Genomic DNA, 20,278 nt, shown 5'->3' with positions numbered 1-20,278 from the left:
CCGCAATTTTGAATCTGTTATGTAGTCTGATATTTCGGGTTAGCGTTGTATACTTCTCTTGAGTAATGCATTATCCGCAGCGCCACTCCTACCATATTCATGTGTGAGTATATTTTGCATCTTTTACATATAATATAACGGCCTCGAGGCTATTAGAGAGAACACAAGGTTTCGAGGGTTAACTTCATCATCGGAATTAAGATCGCATACACTAATTAACCCTCAGTGTCGGAGGCGCACGATTCATGGGCTGGGACGGTCCTGACCAAAGTCCTACTGGAATATTGGTGAAATGCCTCGAAGGATTAGTAAGGTCAACATCAGGGAAGGAACTATTATTGACCGAAGTGGCGGCTAGGTTAAAGAATCTAGCAGTCGATGCAACAAGGGTTATCAAGAACATTCGATTGGGTGCGTTAGATAAGTTGAATACAATAGCAATTTTAGAAGTTTGCTGCAAGTTTGGTGGGATAGTTTATGCCTATAATATACAAGTGCCAACTCAATGTTCAGTTGGTAGATTTACCGCTTGAATATGTGTGCGCCCGTAGACCGTGGGGACGATTGTTTACTCCGAGACAAAATGCGATCTCAATGCAGGCACGAAAAACAGTTTTATATGCGCATGCCACCTAAATCTTTTTTGCGGTCCTCAGATCTCTCGCATGATAAAAGCATAATATCTTTGCCCCACACAGTCGAGTGGCATTGGAAAAGCCATTGCTCTTTCATAACTTATTATATTACTATCCTTCTACGGCTCTATTCGGGGCATATTTGAAGATTATCTCGGTTTAAACCAAATGTAGAAATGGCGCTGTAAGTACATATTTTGCTGACTTTTGTTTTCAAAATCAACATTGCATATTACATTCACACTACACAATATATCACTCAGTCGCAGCAACAACACGACCATATCAGAACACATAGCACAATTGTTCGCCTACCATGATATACAGTGGCACACACTTTGAGAGATGCTACCTTATGACGCCTTTACTAGGAAACCAATGATCTTTTTCTTTCCTTTCTTTTCGACATTAACATAATTATCACCGTTCACCCAGAGAACGCATGTCTAATACTATTTATTGCAGAATAACACCTTCCACGCTTCCATTACTGACGTTACCTTTGGACTGACGCTTCCAAGAAGAAAAAAAAAAGACAAGCAGCTCTATACGCCATAAATTAAAATACATGCCTATCGAAGATGTTTATTTTATCGAGAAAAATAAAAATATATATGAGTCGTTTTCTTTCTGTTATTCATTTTCTTTTAATTTTTTTTTCTTTTTCCACCAGCTTGAGAATCAGCCATCTACTTCCTTATTACTTCGACTACGTTTAAAAAGCGCTTTGATTTGAGAGAAAATGTTATCCTGATCAGGCAAGACAACCAAACCATCTTCAGTGAACTCTTCATGCGTAGCCTTGTCTATTAGTTCCGGGTCTCTCATGAATAATGTAAACACAAAGAACGGTACGGTGCATATCAAACCAACTGTCATCATTATACGTTGAACATATTTGTACGATTCACCCACAGCATTTCTTTCAGGTGAACCCCATGGATATTTTTTAATGAATGTATAAGGTGATGTATATGCAGCCTCCGCCAATGTATCGTTGCCAAGATGCTTGTAGAGTTGGTTAGGCATGGTTTGTGTCCATACAGCGCCCGAAACAGACGCACCGACAGCAGCACCAACTTTTGAAAAGGTATATTGGATCCCCGTTACTACAGCCATCCTATTATGCGTAGTCATGGCCTGCAGTATGACGATCACTGAATTGCTGCATAGGAGACCGCTCAAACCCATGATAATAGAAGCAGCGATAACACCTCCATGAGACCCAGTTCCACCTCTGTATTGGTAAAAGAGGCCCATGCATACCATCCATGCAGCACAACCTCCGATTACAGAAAGTTTCAGTTTCCTCGTCTTTGCCACTAACAAGCTGTAGAATGGAGACGCAGTTGCAGCTACAAAATCAGGCATATTTACTATCCGAGCTGCGGAAGTGGATGATTCTTTCATAGATACAAGCAAAACTGGATACAAATAGTCACATGAAATGAAAAAAGTGAAAAAGTTAAAGAAGGTAACGCCAAGGGGCGCCCAAATTCCTCGATTACTTAGTAATTTGAACGGCAGAAGAGGAGCTCTGGCAAACTTTGCTTCCCAAAATACAAAAATGACAAATAAACAGCCACCTACGACTAAGGTGCCAATTATTTTTGGATTCTGCCATTTTTGCGATACTTCATTGGCTAATGTCAACGGAACAAGTACGCACCCTAGGGACACAGTTATTAGTACTATTCCGACGACGTCTAGCTTCCAAATTAGAAACATCAAATTTCGAAATAATCCACTGATTTTTTCCTTTCTAGCCTGTTCTTTAAGAGACCTCAACTCAGGGGTTTTCGAAGATTTGTATGTCATATAAAGGATAAGAAACATAATCGGTAAAGCAGACAATGGGTAAATAAAAGCCCACATAGCAATATTCCAGGACCAATTTTTTTCAGGATTTGCAGCAGTGATAATACTACCTGAAATCCATGGTATTATGATGTACGGCCAATATGAGGTATACTGGTAAAACATTCTCCACTTCAAGGATGAGAAATCGGAAAGTATTAGGATCAGGAGCAAATTAACGCCGACGTATCCACAGTTATAAAAAACTGAACCTATTGCATACATGGTAAGAGAGGTCGCCTGTGATTGGATGATAGTTCCCATTATATGAAAAATAGTTGCAATGGAAAAGAGCTTTAGTCTTCCGAAGTAGTCAGAGAGTCTAGAGAATACAACTTGGGATCCGACACTTACAACAGCATTAACAACTTGGACAGTTGAAAGTAAGGAGTGTTCTGAATATGAGTTCGTGGCATAGCCCGTATAGGTTGATCGAAGTGTGTAGTCTAAACTAAGGCCTATTCCACATAAAAAAGAGGTAATTATCAGTAGAATTTTATATTTCAAGGAATCAAACTGAGCAGATATTATTTCGTTTTCTTTGAGCTTAAAGAAGGTGGAAGTTATAGAGTATGTGTCATCATTTGTATGCTTTTCTCGCTCAGTAACCTCATAGAACTGCCTAGTTTCACATTTTTTATCATTAGATGAGCTGATAACACCAGAACTCATTGTGATATTTTATTTATTTAATTGATGTTTTTTATTTTTTTTATGTAAAAAAATTCAAATTCTACGGCCACTATGTTCACTTCAAAAGACGATTTTTATATTGTTCCTCATTGATTCTACATATCATTTTTATTCTTTTACTGTCACATTTTCACCGCCATCTTTTACTCTTTATTTTTTTTTTTGTTGCTTCATAACTATGAGGGTATAAATTTAGTATTTTCGAGAGAAAAAAAAAAGGAAGAACCTACATCGTGACACTCCTCCCCTGGTATCTGTCCACCTGGTAACTTTAACTTTAAATTATCGTACATTTATCATCTTAACCTCCGAAAATTTCCCCTGAATCGGCTTATCCAAGACAAAGTGTGACAGAAAATAGTGGACCGCTGAAACCTTTTTTTGGGATTCAAAAAGTATAGAAATGTAGAAGTGCTTATTATGTCCATTGTTTTTTTTGGCATTTCATGCGCACAGATTGTATTTGCGTCTGTCAGAACAAAAAAAAAACTAATGTGACAATACTATATGCACACATGTGTAAACCCCGTCAAAATCTTGAATGATTGAATCCGGTGATGTAAAACGAGCAAAGTTCCTATTGCAGGCAAATTGTAATGGTTTCTGATACTGCTCTTCCTTTTTGTAAGCAGTAATTGAGCAAATTAATAAGAGATCGAAAACAACACCCTTTTTCTTTCTATATATAGTAGTTGAAAGTTAATATGCGAGTAAAAGTAGTGCCACATTTCCTTTGCAGCAGGTGCAAATTGGTACCCATGTAATAGATAGCGCCGTTCCTCATATGCAGCGCGTTCATGATACGAGATGACAAAATATACAAATAATAATAGAGAGTGTCACACCTTTATAAAAAGCGGTTTTATATTTTTTATAATGTTTTCATACTAATCATACTTGTACCTAAAACTGATCTCACCAGATCATACCTACCTAGTATAGAGCTTAATCGATAGAAAATTAAAAATATGAAAGAAACCAAGTACTCTTCGCAGCCGGAGATAGAAGAAGCATGCGATTCAGACGCTTCATTAAATGCCAAAAGTAGCAATGATCCTCCAATGAGACTTTCATTGTACCTCTGCTTGGCGTCACTAACTCTCGTACTTTTTATAACTGCACTGGATATTTTGATAGTGGGAACTATTATTGACGTAGTTGCTGCGCAGTTTGGGAACTACTCTAAAACAGGATGGCTTGTTACAGGTTACAGTTTACCAAATGCTATTCTGAGCCTCATTTGGGGAAGGTTCGCTTCGATCATAGGTTTCCAGCATAGTCTTATTTTAGCAATACTTATTTTTGAAGCTGGGTCCCTTATCGCTGCTCTTGCCTCTTCAATGAATATGCTAATCGTTGGTAGAGTTGTTGCAGGTGTTGGGGGGAGTGGACTTCAAACGCTTTGCTTTGTTATCGGTTGTACAATGGTTGGTGAAAGGTCCCGACCATTAGTAATCTCCATCTTAAGTTGTGCTTTTGCTGTAGCGGCTATTGTTGGTCCTATAATCGGAGGTGCCTTTACAACCCATGTCACTTGGAGATGGTGCTTCTACATCAATCTTCCCATTGGCGGTCTCGCCATTATCATGTTTTTGCTTACCTATAAGGGTGAAAATAAGAGTATACTTCAACAAACCAAAGATATTATGGGAAAAATCTCAAGCTTTGAATTTGGCAAGTTCAGAAAGCAAGTTAATTCTAAAAGAGTTATGAACGGCATAATCTTCAAGTTTGACTTCTTTGGATTTTCTTTCTGCTCCGCCGGACTGGTCCTTTTCCTACTGGGGCTAACGTTTGGTGGAAATAAATATAGTTGGAACTCTGGCCAAGTCATTACATATTTGGTTTTGGGTACCTTGCTTTTTATGTTTTCATTGGTGTACGATTTCTTTATATTCAACAAATTCAACCCGGAGCCTGATAATATATCTTACAGGCCTCTTCTTCTGAAAAGACTGATAGCAAAACCAGCCGTAATAATAGTAAACATGGTGACATTCCTATTATGTACCGGTTATAATGGACAAATGATATACTCTGTCCAGTTTTTCCAGCTTATTTTTGCGTCAAGTGCATGGAAGGCCGGTCTTCACTTAATACCGATCGTTATTACCAACGTTATTGCAGCTATTGCAAGTGGTGTGATTACCAAAAAGCTCGGTTTAGTCAAACCACTTTTAATGTTCGGAGGCTTTCTTGGAGTGATTGGAGCAGGGCTTATGACACTTATGAAAAATAACTCCACTAGGTCAACGCAAATTGGTGTCTTACTATTACCGGGATTTTCTCTTGGATTTGCTCTACAAGCATCGCTCATGAGTGCACAACTTCAGATCAATAAAGACCGTCCAGAGGCTTCTATGGACTTTATTGAAATAACAGCTTTCAATACATTCATGAAGTCTTTAGGTACAACTCTCGGTGGTGTGCTTTCAACCACTGTTTTTTCCGCTTCCCTTCACAACAAAGTGTCACAAGCTCGTCTTGAGCCTTATGTAGGAAAAACCGTGGATGACATGATTTTATATCGTCTTCAGAATTACGACGGTTCTCATTCGACTATTGGAAACATTTTAAGCGATTCTATTGAGAATGTATTTTGGATGGATCTAGGGTTTTATGCCTTAGGATTTTTGTTTTGTATTTTTTCATCCAACAAGAAACTGATCATACCAAAAAAGAACCCGACACCAGAAGATAATATAGAGGACAAGTAGCACAGTTATACTTTTATTTTTTATTTTTTTTTTTGACCTTCTTGCCTTTTATACAAATTTCAACGCAATGAGAATCAAACAGATGTATCGCGTAGGAATGGAATAATGATATTTTTTAGGTATTCTATATGTACTTGAAACCTAGTGATTATGGATCAGAAGTTCATAAAATTCATGCTGGTGCTTTCAACGGCGTGTGTTTTTAATACTGTAATCTCAAAACTCATGAGTCTGTATACATTTATCGCGCCACAGAAAGAGTATAATTTTCTCTATTGTTTCACTTAACAAAACGCGCAGCGATGATCTTATTTGTCACGAAAATCTCAAATAGATATATGATAACAACTGTGTCATAACATACCTCAACCATAATCACATTATGGGCACCAGCAAATGTAGTAACAAAATTATCGTTTCCTCTTCAACGTAAACCCTCTTGAGAAGAACTGCTTTCCCTTCAAAATGTGTAAGAGGCTACCAGTACCCTTATCTTTGTTCCCGATATGGCGGGGAACAGTATAGTTAGTATACTACGATAAAGGTCGTAGGCGAAATAATTATTATAAGTAAACAATATAAATAGCAATACCATCATATTAACCACATTACTCTCCATAAGATGTTCAATGATATACTTGTTATAGCAGATAAGGGCTGAAGAAGTACTTAAACTATAAAATTTTACTTCTGTTGAATATTCAGGACCATTAACAAAAAAAAGTTTATTTTGTAATGATATGTTACTATTCCCTGAAATAAGTAAAATTATCAAAAAAATGTAATTGTTACGGTAGCTCGTTTATGTACCATGAAATCTAGCCGCCAAATTTGTTTGAAACAGACAAGTTTAAAAGAGCTATATCTGAAGTCTTTAGAAATGTAGGGAAATAGACATATAGCCCAAAAAAAATTCAAAAGGGATTTTGTGGATGCGTTTTAATGACACAAACATATATAGCCTAAGCGGGTGGTGCACTTTGAAACTAAAAGAGCAGCTGAATAAAAATAAGAAAGTTTAGGTATCTTGTCTTTTGTTGTTGAATGAGGCCTTGGCCAAATCGAAAAGAATTTCAAACTCGCCACTCTGCTTACAAAGGCGGCAAAAAATAGTATTTCTGTCAGATATCAGAGTGTATGGATGATCATATTCCTTTACTCTGCCCATGTCCATCACTAAAATCTTGTCATAATCTATGACTGACCTTAATCGATGAGCAATAGTCAAAATTGTTGTATTTTCCATCGTTTCTCTTATAGTTTTCTGAATTTTAGCGTCGGAAATGTAATCTATCGAGGCAGTTGCTTCGTCTATTAGCATTATATTACGTGCACCAAGCATAGATCGTGCCAAACACAAGAGTTGTCTTTGCCCTTGGGATAAGTTTGAGCCACCTGATTTCACAACACTATTCAAATCAATAAATCTATTCCTTAGTTTATGGTTAAAAGAATTATCCTGCTGTTGCTCAGGAATCAAGGATGATTCATCGTTGTTTCCAATTAATCCCACTTTGGATAGCGCGTCATAAACTTGTACATCAGAGTACCGATTGCAAGGGTCTAAGTTGGATCGAATAGTTCCATCAAATAAAGTAGGGTCCTGTGGGATGCAACTTACAGAATTTCTTAAACACTTTAAAGGGATGTCTTTTATGTCTTTATTATCGATAAAAACGGTACCGTTTTCCCAGTCCGAAAGCCGGTAAATGGCTTGTATAATCGAAGACTTCCCAGCCCCTGTTCTACCAACAATCCCAACCTTTGTTCCTGCTTTTACCTTGAATGATACGTTATCCAATGCCTTAGAAGAATGAGGAGAATAGCGCAAAGACAAGTTTTTTAATTCAATTTCTCCTGTTTGAGGCCAGTTAGCAGGAGGTGTCATGTAACCGTTTGATTCGGAAGGTACATCTGTATATTCTTTTATTCTCTCTACTGAACTCATCAAAAGTTCAACGCTTGAAAATACCTTTATGATCCATTGAGCAGTTTCAGTAAAGGAAAAGGCATTCGATAACAGTATTCCCGCCAGCCCCGCATCCATATATGAGGCTTTCATTATGACTATTAAAGAAGAACTAAAAAGAATAAGTGCCCCAATTATATCCACTCTATATGTGATCCATTCAGTGGCCATAGTGAGATAAAAAAATGGAACATTACTTCTGTCAATTGTGACTAAGGATTGAGTTATAAACCTTCGCTCATCTGCTAATGCTCTAATTGTAGTTACTCCTTTGATGGCTTCTGCGAATAACTGATGTATTGGAGAGATATTGATATTATCTATTCTCTTCAACTCTCTAGACGCACGAAGATATAATGTACCTACAATATAATAAAGAGCGCATAAAGGAATAGCAAATAATAGAAATTGAGGAGTAACATACCCAATTAAAAGTATGATCCACAGACAAACGACAACGCTGTAAGAGAGACCTTCAAAATTAGGAATCAACTGTTGGTCAATAATATCCATATCCTTGCTAAATCTGTTCATTATTCTTCCGGTCGGTGTGATATTATGAAAACGTAACTTGGCATATAATATACTAGATAGTAGCCTCGCAAATATTTTTTTGGTAACGTTAGTACCAGAAATTATTGCTATCCACACTTTACCGGCAGTTAAAAATGAAGAAACAAAACCAATGATAATATAAGTTAGTAAGAAATAGACATTAGAGTGGGACTTTTCAACTATTTTATAAAGCCAAGTGGATTTACTTTCTGGAGATCCAGTTTCCAGCCAGTATCTGAGCCAAAAACCCTGGGACAGCGTAATTCCATGAATAAGGATAGAGGATGAAGTGAAAACAAAAACAAGCCCCAGTCCCCCGAAATAGTCTGCTAACCATTTATAAGCTGAAAATTTAACTGAGCCCTCCATTTTTGTTTCTTCAAAATCCTCAACTTCAGCAGACTCTTCATCCTGCGAGTTCTCTTCTTCGGGATCTTCATTCTTTGTATCCCTTGATGTTGTTAATTTTTTCAATTCGATCTGGCAATGAGTTGTACTTTTCGAATCATTTTTTATGCTTTCTCTTAAAAACTCATTAGATTTAATGATGTCCGATGGTTTACCCTGTGATTTCACTTCTCCATCGTCTAAAATCACAAGCCAATCAGCCTGTTTTGTAACTAAGGAAATATTATGGCTCGTAATTATGCAGGTCCTTCCTTTCATTATGGGACCGCATAAACATTCTTCATAAATATGAAGTGCAGTTTCAGGATCTACTGCACTCAAGCAGTCATCAAGGATCAGGTACCTGGAAGAGGAGTAAACTGCTCTGGCTAAAGCAATTCTTTGTTGCTGTCCGCCGGATAAGGAAAATCCTCCCTCACCCACATCTGTTTTTAAGCCAGCTGTCATTACCTTGATATCTCTGTCAAGACAACAGGATTTCATTACATCATCAAATTTCTGTTGGTCGAAGGCTTCTCCAAAAACAACGTTATCTTTAATCGTTCCACTTATTAACCACGGAGTTTGAGAACAATATGCCATTGAATTTGTCATTCCGTCTCTACCAATTTCTAAGTCGTCGCGGGAGTCGACTGTAGGTACATAAATCTTTCCAGAAAGAAGATTCAATTCTCCCAATAGTCCAAGTAATAGTGAAGACTTTCCTGACCCTGTTGGACCTATGATTGCGTTGAGACTGTCCCGCTTGAATTCAATAGAAATGTTCTTGAGTTTAAAACTTGTTTCAGCAGCTTCCCATTCCATGTTTGCATCTTCAAAACCAAACTTAGAATCGCTTTGTTTCAAAATTTCATATTTTCTTGTTTCTGGTTCATTCAGATAATCTTGGATTCTTTCAAGAGAAATAAAAGACTGCATCAAAAGGCTGATAGTCGAAGCAATTTGGTCCATAGGAGTCCTCAATATTGCAAACAAAGAAAGAGCTGTAAATGCTATTGAAGGAGTAAGCATCTGATTTTGGAATTTAATAAATACTGAAAATGTTACGACGGAGACCAAAGTCGGCCCAAAAAACCAAATGAGATGGTTAAAAAAGAAAATCGTTGCCTTCTTTTTAAGAAGTCTGATTTCTCCATCTCTTGCGTTCATAATCTTTTGATAAAACAAATTTTCCCATGCGAGTAGCTTTATTACGCGTATTGAGTTCAAAGCCTCATTAATCCCAGAGGTACGGTTGTCAGTTAGAATCAATTGATCGGCCTGATACTTCCCGTAAAAGGTTGCACACCAAAAATTTAAAGGAATCATGGCAAGAAGAGCAAAGGTACCAGCAAAGGCGGACCATCCGAGTAGGGAATATAGTATCATTAGCGCCGTAATTGTCATGAAAATTGCTTCGCATGCCAGATAAAAAGTATTCATAGCTTCGGACACCCTGAAAGCATCAACAGACATGACATTGTTAACAGAATTGTCTTTCCTGCTAAACTTTTTTCTAGGTTCCTCTTCAGAAGAGTCGTGATTTTCTTCAGAAGATTTTGCCGCCTTTTTTTGTTGTGAGGTTGTTGAGTCTCTTAGAATCGTTCTTCTTAAGGTTTTGGAATAGATATTGGATATCAAAATTGTTCTTAGTTGCATAGTACCCTTTTCACCTAAGAATAATCCCTGACCTCTACAGGTTGTGGCGATGATTTTACTGACCAACATAAATGTCACGTATAAAGACATCAAATTCCATGATTGTGACTTCGGGTCATTAACATATGTTAGTATTCTTGGCAGCAACAATGAAGGCACAAAGTTCAGAAAACTAGATACAAAAGCCAGAAACAACTGGGAGATAAAAACGGCCTTGAAATAAGAAACAATGTTTGAAAAAAGCCTTTTATGTTTAGAAGACATTTCAAAGTTCCCCAAAATTGTTATAGATTTATTATTGATGTCTAAGTCCCAAATGTCCGTATTTCCAAGGTAGTGTTTGTAGGCTTTCCATATAAGCTGATCAATTCTAGAAAAAGTAAGAAGACCAAATACGGTAGGAGTCGGTGGCAACCTTTTATTCTCATTTCCAACCAAAAATGAGTACCTAGTTCCTTCTATACTCGATGTCGATAGTAGTAGGAAAAGCGCTAGGTCAATGGAAGTCTCGACAATGATATATTTGACCTGAATTGTATCGTTTATCTTTCCAATCAAGACGGAACGAAGGGGTAAAATCGAAAGAGCAAACAAGGATGCATAGGAAAAAAACGAAACAGCCCATAAATCACGCTTATACACTAAAACCCATCGAAATGACTGGCTTGCTGAAATTAAACGAAGCGTAATAACAACGAGAAGTAAAAACCAAAGAGAGATTTGGGCTAGAAAACCTCGGTGAGAAAACTTTTTTTTATCCTCTGGCATATTGAACAAAATGTACAAGTGGATAGTAAGCTGTGAAACAATAAGGAGACCTTCTATAATTTTTTTGAATTTACCGAAAGTAGATCTGTTCTTGACATTATAAAAGCTACGGCTTTCCCATGCCGATTTTAGTCTTAAAATTGAGAATCTTGCATATTTATGGTTTCCATTACCTTGTTCTTCAAATTCTGGCGCTTCATTTATATGGTTTTTCCTCTTTAAATGAAGGGCTCGAAAGACTTTACAAAATGTGTTTATCAAACCAGTCAATAATATAAACAGAGGGAATTTAAACTCGATGTATTCACGCCTAGCACATTCCGAAATATCATCATGTTCCCAAAAGGGGCATGTGTTATTCATTCCTAAAAATTAAGATTACTGTAAATCGTGAAAAGTATTGTTCAACCACTAAAAACCAATATTCCAGACTTACGCTATAATCGTCCTCCATTTTGTCACTTCATAGCAAATAGTATACCAATTTTTTAGGCATTTTTATAGGTAATAAGGCAATTTTATGAAGAGGTAGTGCACCTGATAAGTTTAAAATAGTATGAGTGTTCCATTTTCGTTTAACAATTGATCATGCGTTGTGCTATTATGACCAACTTTATTTGCTCAAAAAGGGTTTTATTATATTTTTTGGTTGCATATTGACAATAAATTGGACACCCTGAAATTGCAGTTTTGAGAAAGTTACAACATGGCGGAAAAATTAACTATCGCGATTTTCATCAAAAAGGCGAGCACTCTTCGAAGATCCTTAAATGCCAGAGCTCTAGTTAAAGTGAAATTCAGAGCCATATGTTAAAAAGTGAAGCTCCGTAACCTTTTTTCTTGTTTCTACCAGACTAGTAATTTTAAGATACGAGTTTTTTTTCTTTATCATAAAAATGACAGTCTCATAAATCTTGAATACTTAAAATACTTTTGATTAAAAAATGTACGCAATTTTAGTAGGGAAGCTTGGTATTTTTCCATGGTAAAGGAATAAAAAGTGTTGAAGAGTGGCAATGGTAATCATAGGACAAATGGTATATTTTGTAAAATGTGGAATAAGTTAACATTTTCGAAGAAATGACAATGTTAATCGAAGTGATATTATTAGTGAAACTAATGGAAAGTCTGAGTCAAATCTGAATATTATTATTCACAAAAACACTATCTGCACAATGTTTGAAAATGAACATTTTATTTTTAAACTGGATTCACTAGTTAAGTATAAAGATCATAAAAAAAAAGGTTTCGCCAAAGAGAAATGTAAGATATCCAAATATTGCCCATTTTCTCAAGAAAATAGGCCATTAATTTGTCTAACTTATTTTTCAAAACGCAGTGCATCAATCTTGGTGCTATCTTCTTCAAAGATAAATTTCTAGGCCCGAGGAAAATTTTTGACTCGAAAATTGAGAGGACATTCTTAATTCAAGCAAGCTCAGGTTGTCTCTCTTTTTAACCTTATATGCATTTTTTGTCTATTACAATGAGTTTCAACAAATATGGCTTTTCAAAAAGCAATAGACTAAAGTTTATTAGAACTTTTGCGTTCTAGTTGTTCATCTCGTATTCAAACCTCTGAGGGTTTTACTAGTTCCCACGAAAAAATCAATAATAAATAGGCCCTTTGAAGAAAAATTGATAGAGCAATTATTTGCTCACTTACTTGCTCTTGAAGCCATTAAGTACTGTCTACTAGGCTTGAATGACGTTTATTCTTATTCATTTCTTTCCAGTTGAAAACGCACTCTATCATACTTACCGACACATGTTCAACATGTCATTTCCTACTCAAGAATAGAAAAGATAAACATTCTTGATTGGTGTTTGTGAAAGGCACTTATAGGGAATCTCTTCTTAGCATTCAGGCTCGCTCATATTATTTGGGAATTCAAAAATACTGAGTACGACTTTAGTGTTCGCCAACATCATAAAAAAACAGCTGATAATGACATCCACAATTAAAATTGCCATGAATCTTTGTTTTAGCTAGAAGTTATCTATGAAGTTTCCGCAGTATCGCGAGTTTAAGATAAACGAGGATTCTTTACTAGTGACAATGGGGAAAATCGGTACCAAAAATCGCCCATTCTACTTTGTACATTTTCTTCAAGTTACCTGCGATTAATTTTCAAGTGAAATATGTGAATAGCTTTTTTGCCTGATAAAATTTAAAGCATTTAAGCTAAGAACTAGGGCAATGTAAAACTTTTCCACTAGGTGTGTTTGAACCCATAACTTAGGTTTAGGGTTTGTGTAACTTTAAGACACAACGGATACATTATTCTCAACAAAATACCATGAATTAATATGATACATCCAGTGTACGATTAAAGATTCACATACATTACCACAACATCAATTTCTTCAATTAGCAGTTTCATGTTAGGAAAATGTAATTAGTAATTTAAAGGACACATTGGTTCATTAAAGTGCACCCCCGCTCTTAAAGACATGGATTTTGGTGTACTGGCATCGCTCAATGATTTTCTGCACTCTTATCAACTGTTTCGTCTTATTCAGTGTGATGTTCCATTCCTTCAGCCCTGTAAAATGTGAATGGGTTCCTTATGAATCCAATCAACTGTTAATTCAATCACACATGGGATTTGGTTGAATAAAGGGGAACAGAATAACTACCAACTAGATTGCGGGTGGATAAAAATCTGCTCTATTTGTTGAGATTCGTTCTGGGCACGAGCCTCTATGACGTATGCTTATTATGTCAGAAAAAATGCTACCTTGCTAGGCTGCTACAATAAATCATCGGCAACTCTTCAAATAGAGATCGATTCGTTTCTTCTCTGCTCATCCCTCGCTATTTCTCATTTTCTTATATTAGTCAGCATGGTGATGTCAATTAAGACCGTCATCTTTGCCCATACAACTGTTGATTAGAACGCGCCAACACCAATTGGCTGGTGCCCACCAAAATTTCCAGTCAGAATATAATTGCAACGCCAACAGCTTAGCTGGTGTCCATATTTACCTATATATGGTCTACAGCCTTTCTATTATACCAATTTCTAGCGCTCTGTCCGAAAGTTCGTTTTTTGGTTACATTTTACTGCGGCAGGCAAAATATCTGAAAAAAAAGGTCTTGGTTTCGCAGAGTTTGATTTTTATTATTGTAGATTTTTTTTACATAGGCAAGATCACGGTTCTTTGGTAGAGTGAATCGCTGTCATAATAACGCCGCACAATAGCGACTGTTGTTTAGCTTCGACCGTTGATTATGTGTTTTTGCTAGAACGTGGTTTACTTTTTTTTAAATGGTATCTAAAGCAAGCCGTTCAAATTGTTGATTCTTAATTTGAAGATCCGCTGACCAAAACTTGTACTATATGTCCAACAAGCTTTGTCATTGATCAAGATTTATATGATGTAAAAACTTCAGCGCATTTTCAATAAACCTCTATACTTGCAATGAGTGTTTTAGTGTAGCGCTGTCCTCAGATGTGGCGTTAATAGATAAAAAGTGCGTATGATACTTCCAAAATATCATCTCGCTAATCTTATATAAAATGATTTTAATAAAAAGATAATACATTCTGAGCTATTTGAAGTAGAAGAACAAAGAAATGAATAGTAAATAAATAGGTACGTAAAATGGCACTAGCACAAATTGTAGATGCAGAAGTATCAATCCAAAGGGGAATTCATGCGTTTATCAAATGATTGCCAGTAATAACGAAGCAATAAAAACACTAAGACCACTATTGGTTAGTAGGTGATTCGCAATACCGAGGTAGCTTGACATCTCTAAAGAGGCTGTACTAGATGCTACTACACCACTTGGAGAAGCGCTGCGAGGTTGTTGGGAAACACTGATTAACCCGGAAGTTGTGAATCCTTTGCTGCCGACAGTTTCAGAAGCAGGGACAACAATGTCGCTATTTTTAGACGCGTTGCTTGTAGTAGTTGTATATGCCGCAATATAACTAGATGCTGTAGACGAAAAAGTTCTGTTGTTACTGCTTGTAGTTTTTGTATTAGCAGCCTCTGAATCAGATGAAGCCTCATTGGCACTAGTTGCAATCCCAGAACTAACGGCTTGTTCATTTGTAGATTGTGGGTTCCATGTGGAATAAACTGTTACGACATCGTTGACGGTAGCAGTGGCTGTCGAAACGATAGCGGGAGAAGCGGTTTCGGAACAGACACCAGACTGACAAGAAGTAACCGTAACTAGGGTAGTTTTCTCGTTTGACTCTAATTTGCTCAACTTTGTTGATTCAGTAGCAGAAATAGGACACCATGTGGTATATTCAGTGGTAATCCCATTGATGGTAGTTGTGGTCGTGGAAACGATAGCAGGTGAAACAGTATTTGAACAGCTGCTTGATTTACAAGTAGTCACAGTAACTAAAGTGGTTTGTTGATTTGTGGTAGATGTTACTGAAGTCTTCTTATATACAGTGGTACGATCACGGGAAAATCCGGAAGAAGTTTCACCACTGATGGCTCCTTCTGTTTTAGAAGATGAAACAGATGAAAAAGGCCCAACGCCGGCATTATTTTCGTCTGAGTTAACCCCCGTGGTAGAACTGGTAGTTTCACTTTGGCTTTTGAGCTCGGTAGAATGGGCGGCAGCAGTGAAAATAGGAGATAATAAAGTCGCAAACTGAGAAGACATTTGTACGGAGGTGGAGGTAGGAGGAGGTTCATGAACGCTGGAGGAAGAGGTACTAGCAGATCCAATTTGAGCACTTGAAGATTCGGCACCTGAAATACTAGATGGAGTGAGAGATGGACTATATGATTCGTAGGATTTGGAGGGGCTGAAATTGATTAAAGAGGAAATTGATGATGGTTGATCGTCCCAACTGACGATGGAAGAGGTATGGATATTATGTTCACTAGATGATACCAAATTACTAGATGTCAAATGAGCTCTTGGTAAGGAAACACTAGAAGTCAAGCTAACAGATGTTGCGGATGAACTAACAGTTGAATCTGCAAATGACGTGGTAGGACTGGTGATCAAATTAGTTGGTGATGAGGAGATACTAGTGACCTTAGCTTTTGCAGTGGAGAATTGGGTTTCAGAGGTAGCGGTTGAGAGCGGAATGGTAACCAAGTTTGAGGATTCGGATGATTTAGAATTAATTAGTGTCGAGGCAACAGAGCTGGCAGTCACGGTTTGATTAGTAGGGTACATGGGTGTAATGCTATGCACGGATGGTGTAAAATAACTTGTGACGGTGGCCTTATTTGACGATGTAAAAGTACTCGATTCTGAAGATGAAGTGAGAGCGTTAGCATATTCCCTTACAGTTGAAGATAAGCTGGAAGAAACGGTCGTTTCCGTTTGGACCGAAGATGTCGTGGTATTAGAAGTTGAAGCAGTAAATGGAATAGCAGAACTAGTGGAAGAGGTGACATATGGAGTCACATAACTGGTAGACTCGGTCTCGGTACACTCAGTACAGACCTCAGAAGATGAGGAAGAGCTGGTGTAACTTGCAGACTCGGTGGAAGAGGTGATATATGATGCGGAGGAGCTAGCAGACTCGGTGGAGGAGGTGAAATATGGTGCAGTGGAGCTAGCAGACTCGGTCTCGGTACACTCAGTACAGACCTCAGAAGATGAGAAAGAGCTGGTGTAACTTGCAGACTCGGTGGAAGAGGTGATATATGGTGCGGAGGAGCTAGCAGACTCGGTGGAAGAGGTGATATATGGTGCAGTGTAGCTAGCAGACTCGGTGGAAGAGGTGATATATGGTGCGGAGGAGCTAGCAGACTCGGTGGAAGAGGTGATATATGGTGCAGTGGAGCTAGCAGAGTCGGTGGAAGAGGTGACATATGGTGCAGTGGAGCTAGCAGACTCGGTGGAAGAGGTGATATATGGTGCAGTGGAGCTAGCAGACTCTGTGGAAGAGGTGACATATGGTGCAGTGGAGCTAGCAGACTCGGTCTCGGTACACTCAGTACAGACCTCAGAAGATGAGAAAGAGCTGGTGTAACTTGCAGACTCGGTGGAAGAGGTGATATATGGTGCAGTGGAGCTAGCAGAGTCGGTGGAAGAGGTGACATATGGTGCAGTGGAGCTAGCAGACTCGGTGGAAGAGGTGATATATGGTGCAGTAGAGCTAGCAGACTCTGTGGAAGAGGTGACATATGGTGCAGTGGAGCTAGCAGACTCGGTCTCGGTACACTCAGTACAGACCTCAGAAGATGAGAAAGAGCTGGTGTAACTTGCAGACTCGGTGGAAGAGGTGATATATGGTGCGGAGGAGCTAGCAGACTCGGTGGAAGAGGTGACATATGGTGCAGTGGAGCTAGCAGACTCGGTGGAAGAGGTGACATATGGTGCAGTAGAGCTAGCAAACTCGGTGGAAGAGGTGACATATGGTGCAGTAGAGCTAGCAAACTCGGTGGAAGAGGTGACATATGGTGCAGTGGAGCTAGCAGACTCGGTCTCGGTACACTCAGTACAGACCTCAGAAGATGAGGAAGAGCTGGTGGAGCTAGCAGAGTCGGTGGAAGAGGTGACATATGGTGCAGTGGAGCTAGCAGACTCGGTCTTGGTACACTCAGTACAGACCTCAGAAGATGAGGAAGATGTTGCTGTTGATACGCAAGTTTTTGCATGATCAGCAGGGTTTGGAACAGAACAGTGAGCTTCGGTAACACTATCATCAAAAGAATAAACATATCCTTCAAAATCGTCATTAACTTCAGTGCCATCTGGTAATACCACACTAACAGGAAGCGTACCCCAGGATACGGCATTCGAGTAAACAATTTTAATCGGGTAATAGTAACCAGCATGCATATACGTTGATCCCTTTATGTTGGTAGGTGCATCTGCATTCCATGGTTTAATACCGTTAATAGTAAAGTCCGTTGATGTGATGGGAGGCTGTTCCTGTTTACAACATTCAAAAGCAACATTACCTCCAACAGACAAAATTGCCGAATCATCTACGGTAGCGAAGCCAAATGTATAGGTACCAGTTTTTGGTGGTAAAAAGTAACCTGTCATTTCCACAGTTACATTGGTAGGTGTTGTATAGAAGCCAAACAGATCTGAACTCCAGTAGGCAGCGCCTTGGTCACAATCCTCACTTTCACGTTTCTTAGTTGCAGAAGAAAGAGTTGTATTATCGGAACAAAGTTTAACATCACGCTTCACAGGTACGACCTGGGAAGCATTATCTGTAGTAGCGTCATCATCGGAACAGGCGCAAGTATCTGATGCGCCGTTACATGGGATGGAATAATCGATGGAAAGTTTCGTTTGTCCGCTCACAGAACCCAGTTTTTCTCTATCAGCATAACCATAAGCCATATATGACGGATTTGAGTATGTAGATGAATCTTTTAGGGAATACTGGTAAAAGTTTATATTCATCCCATTTTTTTTCTCCCCAGCCGGCAAACAGGCCTCTGTAGTTCCCAAAGCTACATTGGCCACAGTTAGCAAAAATAGGCCAGTCAAAAATATATAATGAGAAGGCACAGGCATTTTTGGTTTGTTATTCTATGATAATAAGCGCTCCAAAAAGAACCGTTCAACATAAACTTGAAATTGTGAGACGTAAAAGGAGAGTCTCTTTATATGCCAGTGATTTTGGGTTCGAACATGTTTTGAGCAAATATATATATTTTGGTAGTTGCATTTGACAGAGAAGAACGTCAAAAATTTCAGTCATGAATCATTCTTCACAAGGAAATATATTTTCAGTGAGCTTATTCTACTATTGACATGCACGCCTTATCGAAAAAAACATCCAAGCAGAAGCCCATTTGGATATTCTCTTACTCTTTCCACGGTGTGGATAGATACCAAACAACCTTAAAAGCGAAACAGTTAATTGCTATAACACGCTTAGTGCACAACTACTGTCCGACGCGTTTTCTATACACGTGACGGAGTACAAAACTCTGTAGCGTACGCATTCTTTCCGTTTGTTATGCCCTTCTAAATCGAAGTAAAGCATAATTCCTGAAAACGACCATAAAGGAAAACAAGCTTCCGTGTGACAAAATTTTGAATCTGGTAAAACATCACAATGATAAAGTGGACTGGAACTGTATTACAAAGTTTACTGCACGATTACTATAAGACGCGCTCTAGCAAATCTAACGAATTGTACAATAATCCTGAGGCATGAACATTCTTTCTATTCATCACACGTCGCTTCAGGGCTGCACTTCCTAAAGTCTTCAACAAAAGGGGAAACTAACTTTAGTGCGTGAAATTATGAAACTGACACCATAAGTCGTCATTCGTAGTGATGTAATATTTTTCTGCTGCCGAAACTGTGGAAAAAAACGAAATGCAGAGCTGAGATATTTCGTGTGAAACATTCTGGAAGTTTAAAGCTGCGCAATTTTGTGGAAAACGAAGAAAATTTTTTAAACTCTAATCCAAAAAAAGGTTTGTCGAAAATAAGGTTTACCCGCAAAGGCAACGCAATAGGCAATGTAGCAGGCGATATACATTGAAAAAGATTTTCGAAGAACCAACCGTAGAAAGTGAAGTCTGTAGTCTATTTGAAATTGAGTTGAGGGTCCTTCCAAAATAAGAAGTTCAGGGCTGGCTAACATAACAGTTCTTTCATGAGGAAACAGATGGAGAGTTGTAAGTCGATTACGTGCCTGAAATTCGCCAGCTTTATGCGATGACAATGGTTCCTCGATTTTTTTGAAACATTCTACTATCAACCGCCGTAAAGGTGAAGCGTGACAGATGTAAGTATACTATGAGCAATTTGTGTTCTACCGGTATATAGAAGGATATTTTTAGCAAGCTCTCCACATCCGAACGATAGATGCGATGTTCATTGGCTCCAGATTTTCTTTTTCGTGTATTGATAAACGTGAAAACATTCTAGCATTCTCTGGCTTATTCTCGAAAAAATAAAAGTACATTTATTTCGCTACCCTCACGTTACCAAATCAGTATATCGATAAACTCCAACAAACCGGTCCTACTTTTGTTTTTTGGGGTTCTATGACACTTTGTAAATGAAAATCACGTCTAGGAACTGAGAGACTTCGGAGTTGAGACTGTCTGACTTATTGGACTG

At 38.2% G+C, this 20,278-nt stretch overlaps 4 protein-coding genes across 4 annotated transcripts; 1 reads left to right on the top strand and 3 right to left on the bottom strand.

Annotated features, from left to right (window-relative positions):
* Window positions 1-1,316: 1,316 nt before the first annotated feature.
* GEX2 (glutathione exchanger) lies at window positions 1,317-3,164 on the bottom strand (the record flags this gene model as incomplete). The annotated part of the gene is made up of 1 exon (XM_033911832.1): window positions 1,317-3,164. One exon carries the CDS (start codon window positions 3,162-3,164, stop codon window positions 1,317-1,319), a length of 1,848 nt encoding a protein of 615 aa, XP_033767723.1.
* Window positions 3,165-4,153: 989 nt separating this feature from the next.
* Window positions 4,154-5,902, top strand: VBA5 (basic amino acid transporter; the record flags this gene model as incomplete). The annotated part of the gene is made up of 1 exon (XM_033911831.1): window positions 4,154-5,902. The coding sequence occupies one exon, from the start codon at window positions 4,154-4,156 to the stop codon at window positions 5,900-5,902; it is 1,749 nt and encodes a 582-aa protein (XP_033767722.1).
* A 1,018-nt stretch (window positions 5,903-6,920) lies between these two features.
* Window positions 6,921-11,603, bottom strand: SPAR_K03060 (Nft1; the record flags this gene model as incomplete). The annotated part of the gene is made up of 1 exon (XM_033911830.1): window positions 6,921-11,603. One exon carries the CDS (start codon window positions 11,601-11,603, stop codon window positions 6,921-6,923), a length of 4,683 nt encoding a protein of 1,560 aa, XP_033767721.1.
* Window positions 11,604-14,910: 3,307 nt separating this feature from the next.
* FLO10 (Flo10p) lies at window positions 14,911-18,711 on the bottom strand (the record flags this gene model as incomplete). Its single annotated transcript, XM_033911829.1, has 1 exon — window positions 14,911-18,711. One exon carries the CDS (start codon window positions 18,709-18,711, stop codon window positions 14,911-14,913), a length of 3,801 nt encoding a protein of 1,266 aa, XP_033767720.1.
* Between the last annotated feature and the right edge of the window lie 1,567 nt (window positions 18,712-20,278).

Source organism: Saccharomyces paradoxus, chromosome XI, assembly GCF_002079055.1.
Source record: "Saccharomyces paradoxus chromosome XI, complete sequence".
Taxonomy (NCBI): Eukaryota; Fungi; Ascomycota; class Saccharomycetes; order Saccharomycetales; family Saccharomycetaceae; genus Saccharomyces; species Saccharomyces paradoxus.
The sequence above is the reverse complement of the archived record's forward strand: the minus strand, read 5'-3'. Positions and strand labels throughout refer to the sequence as shown.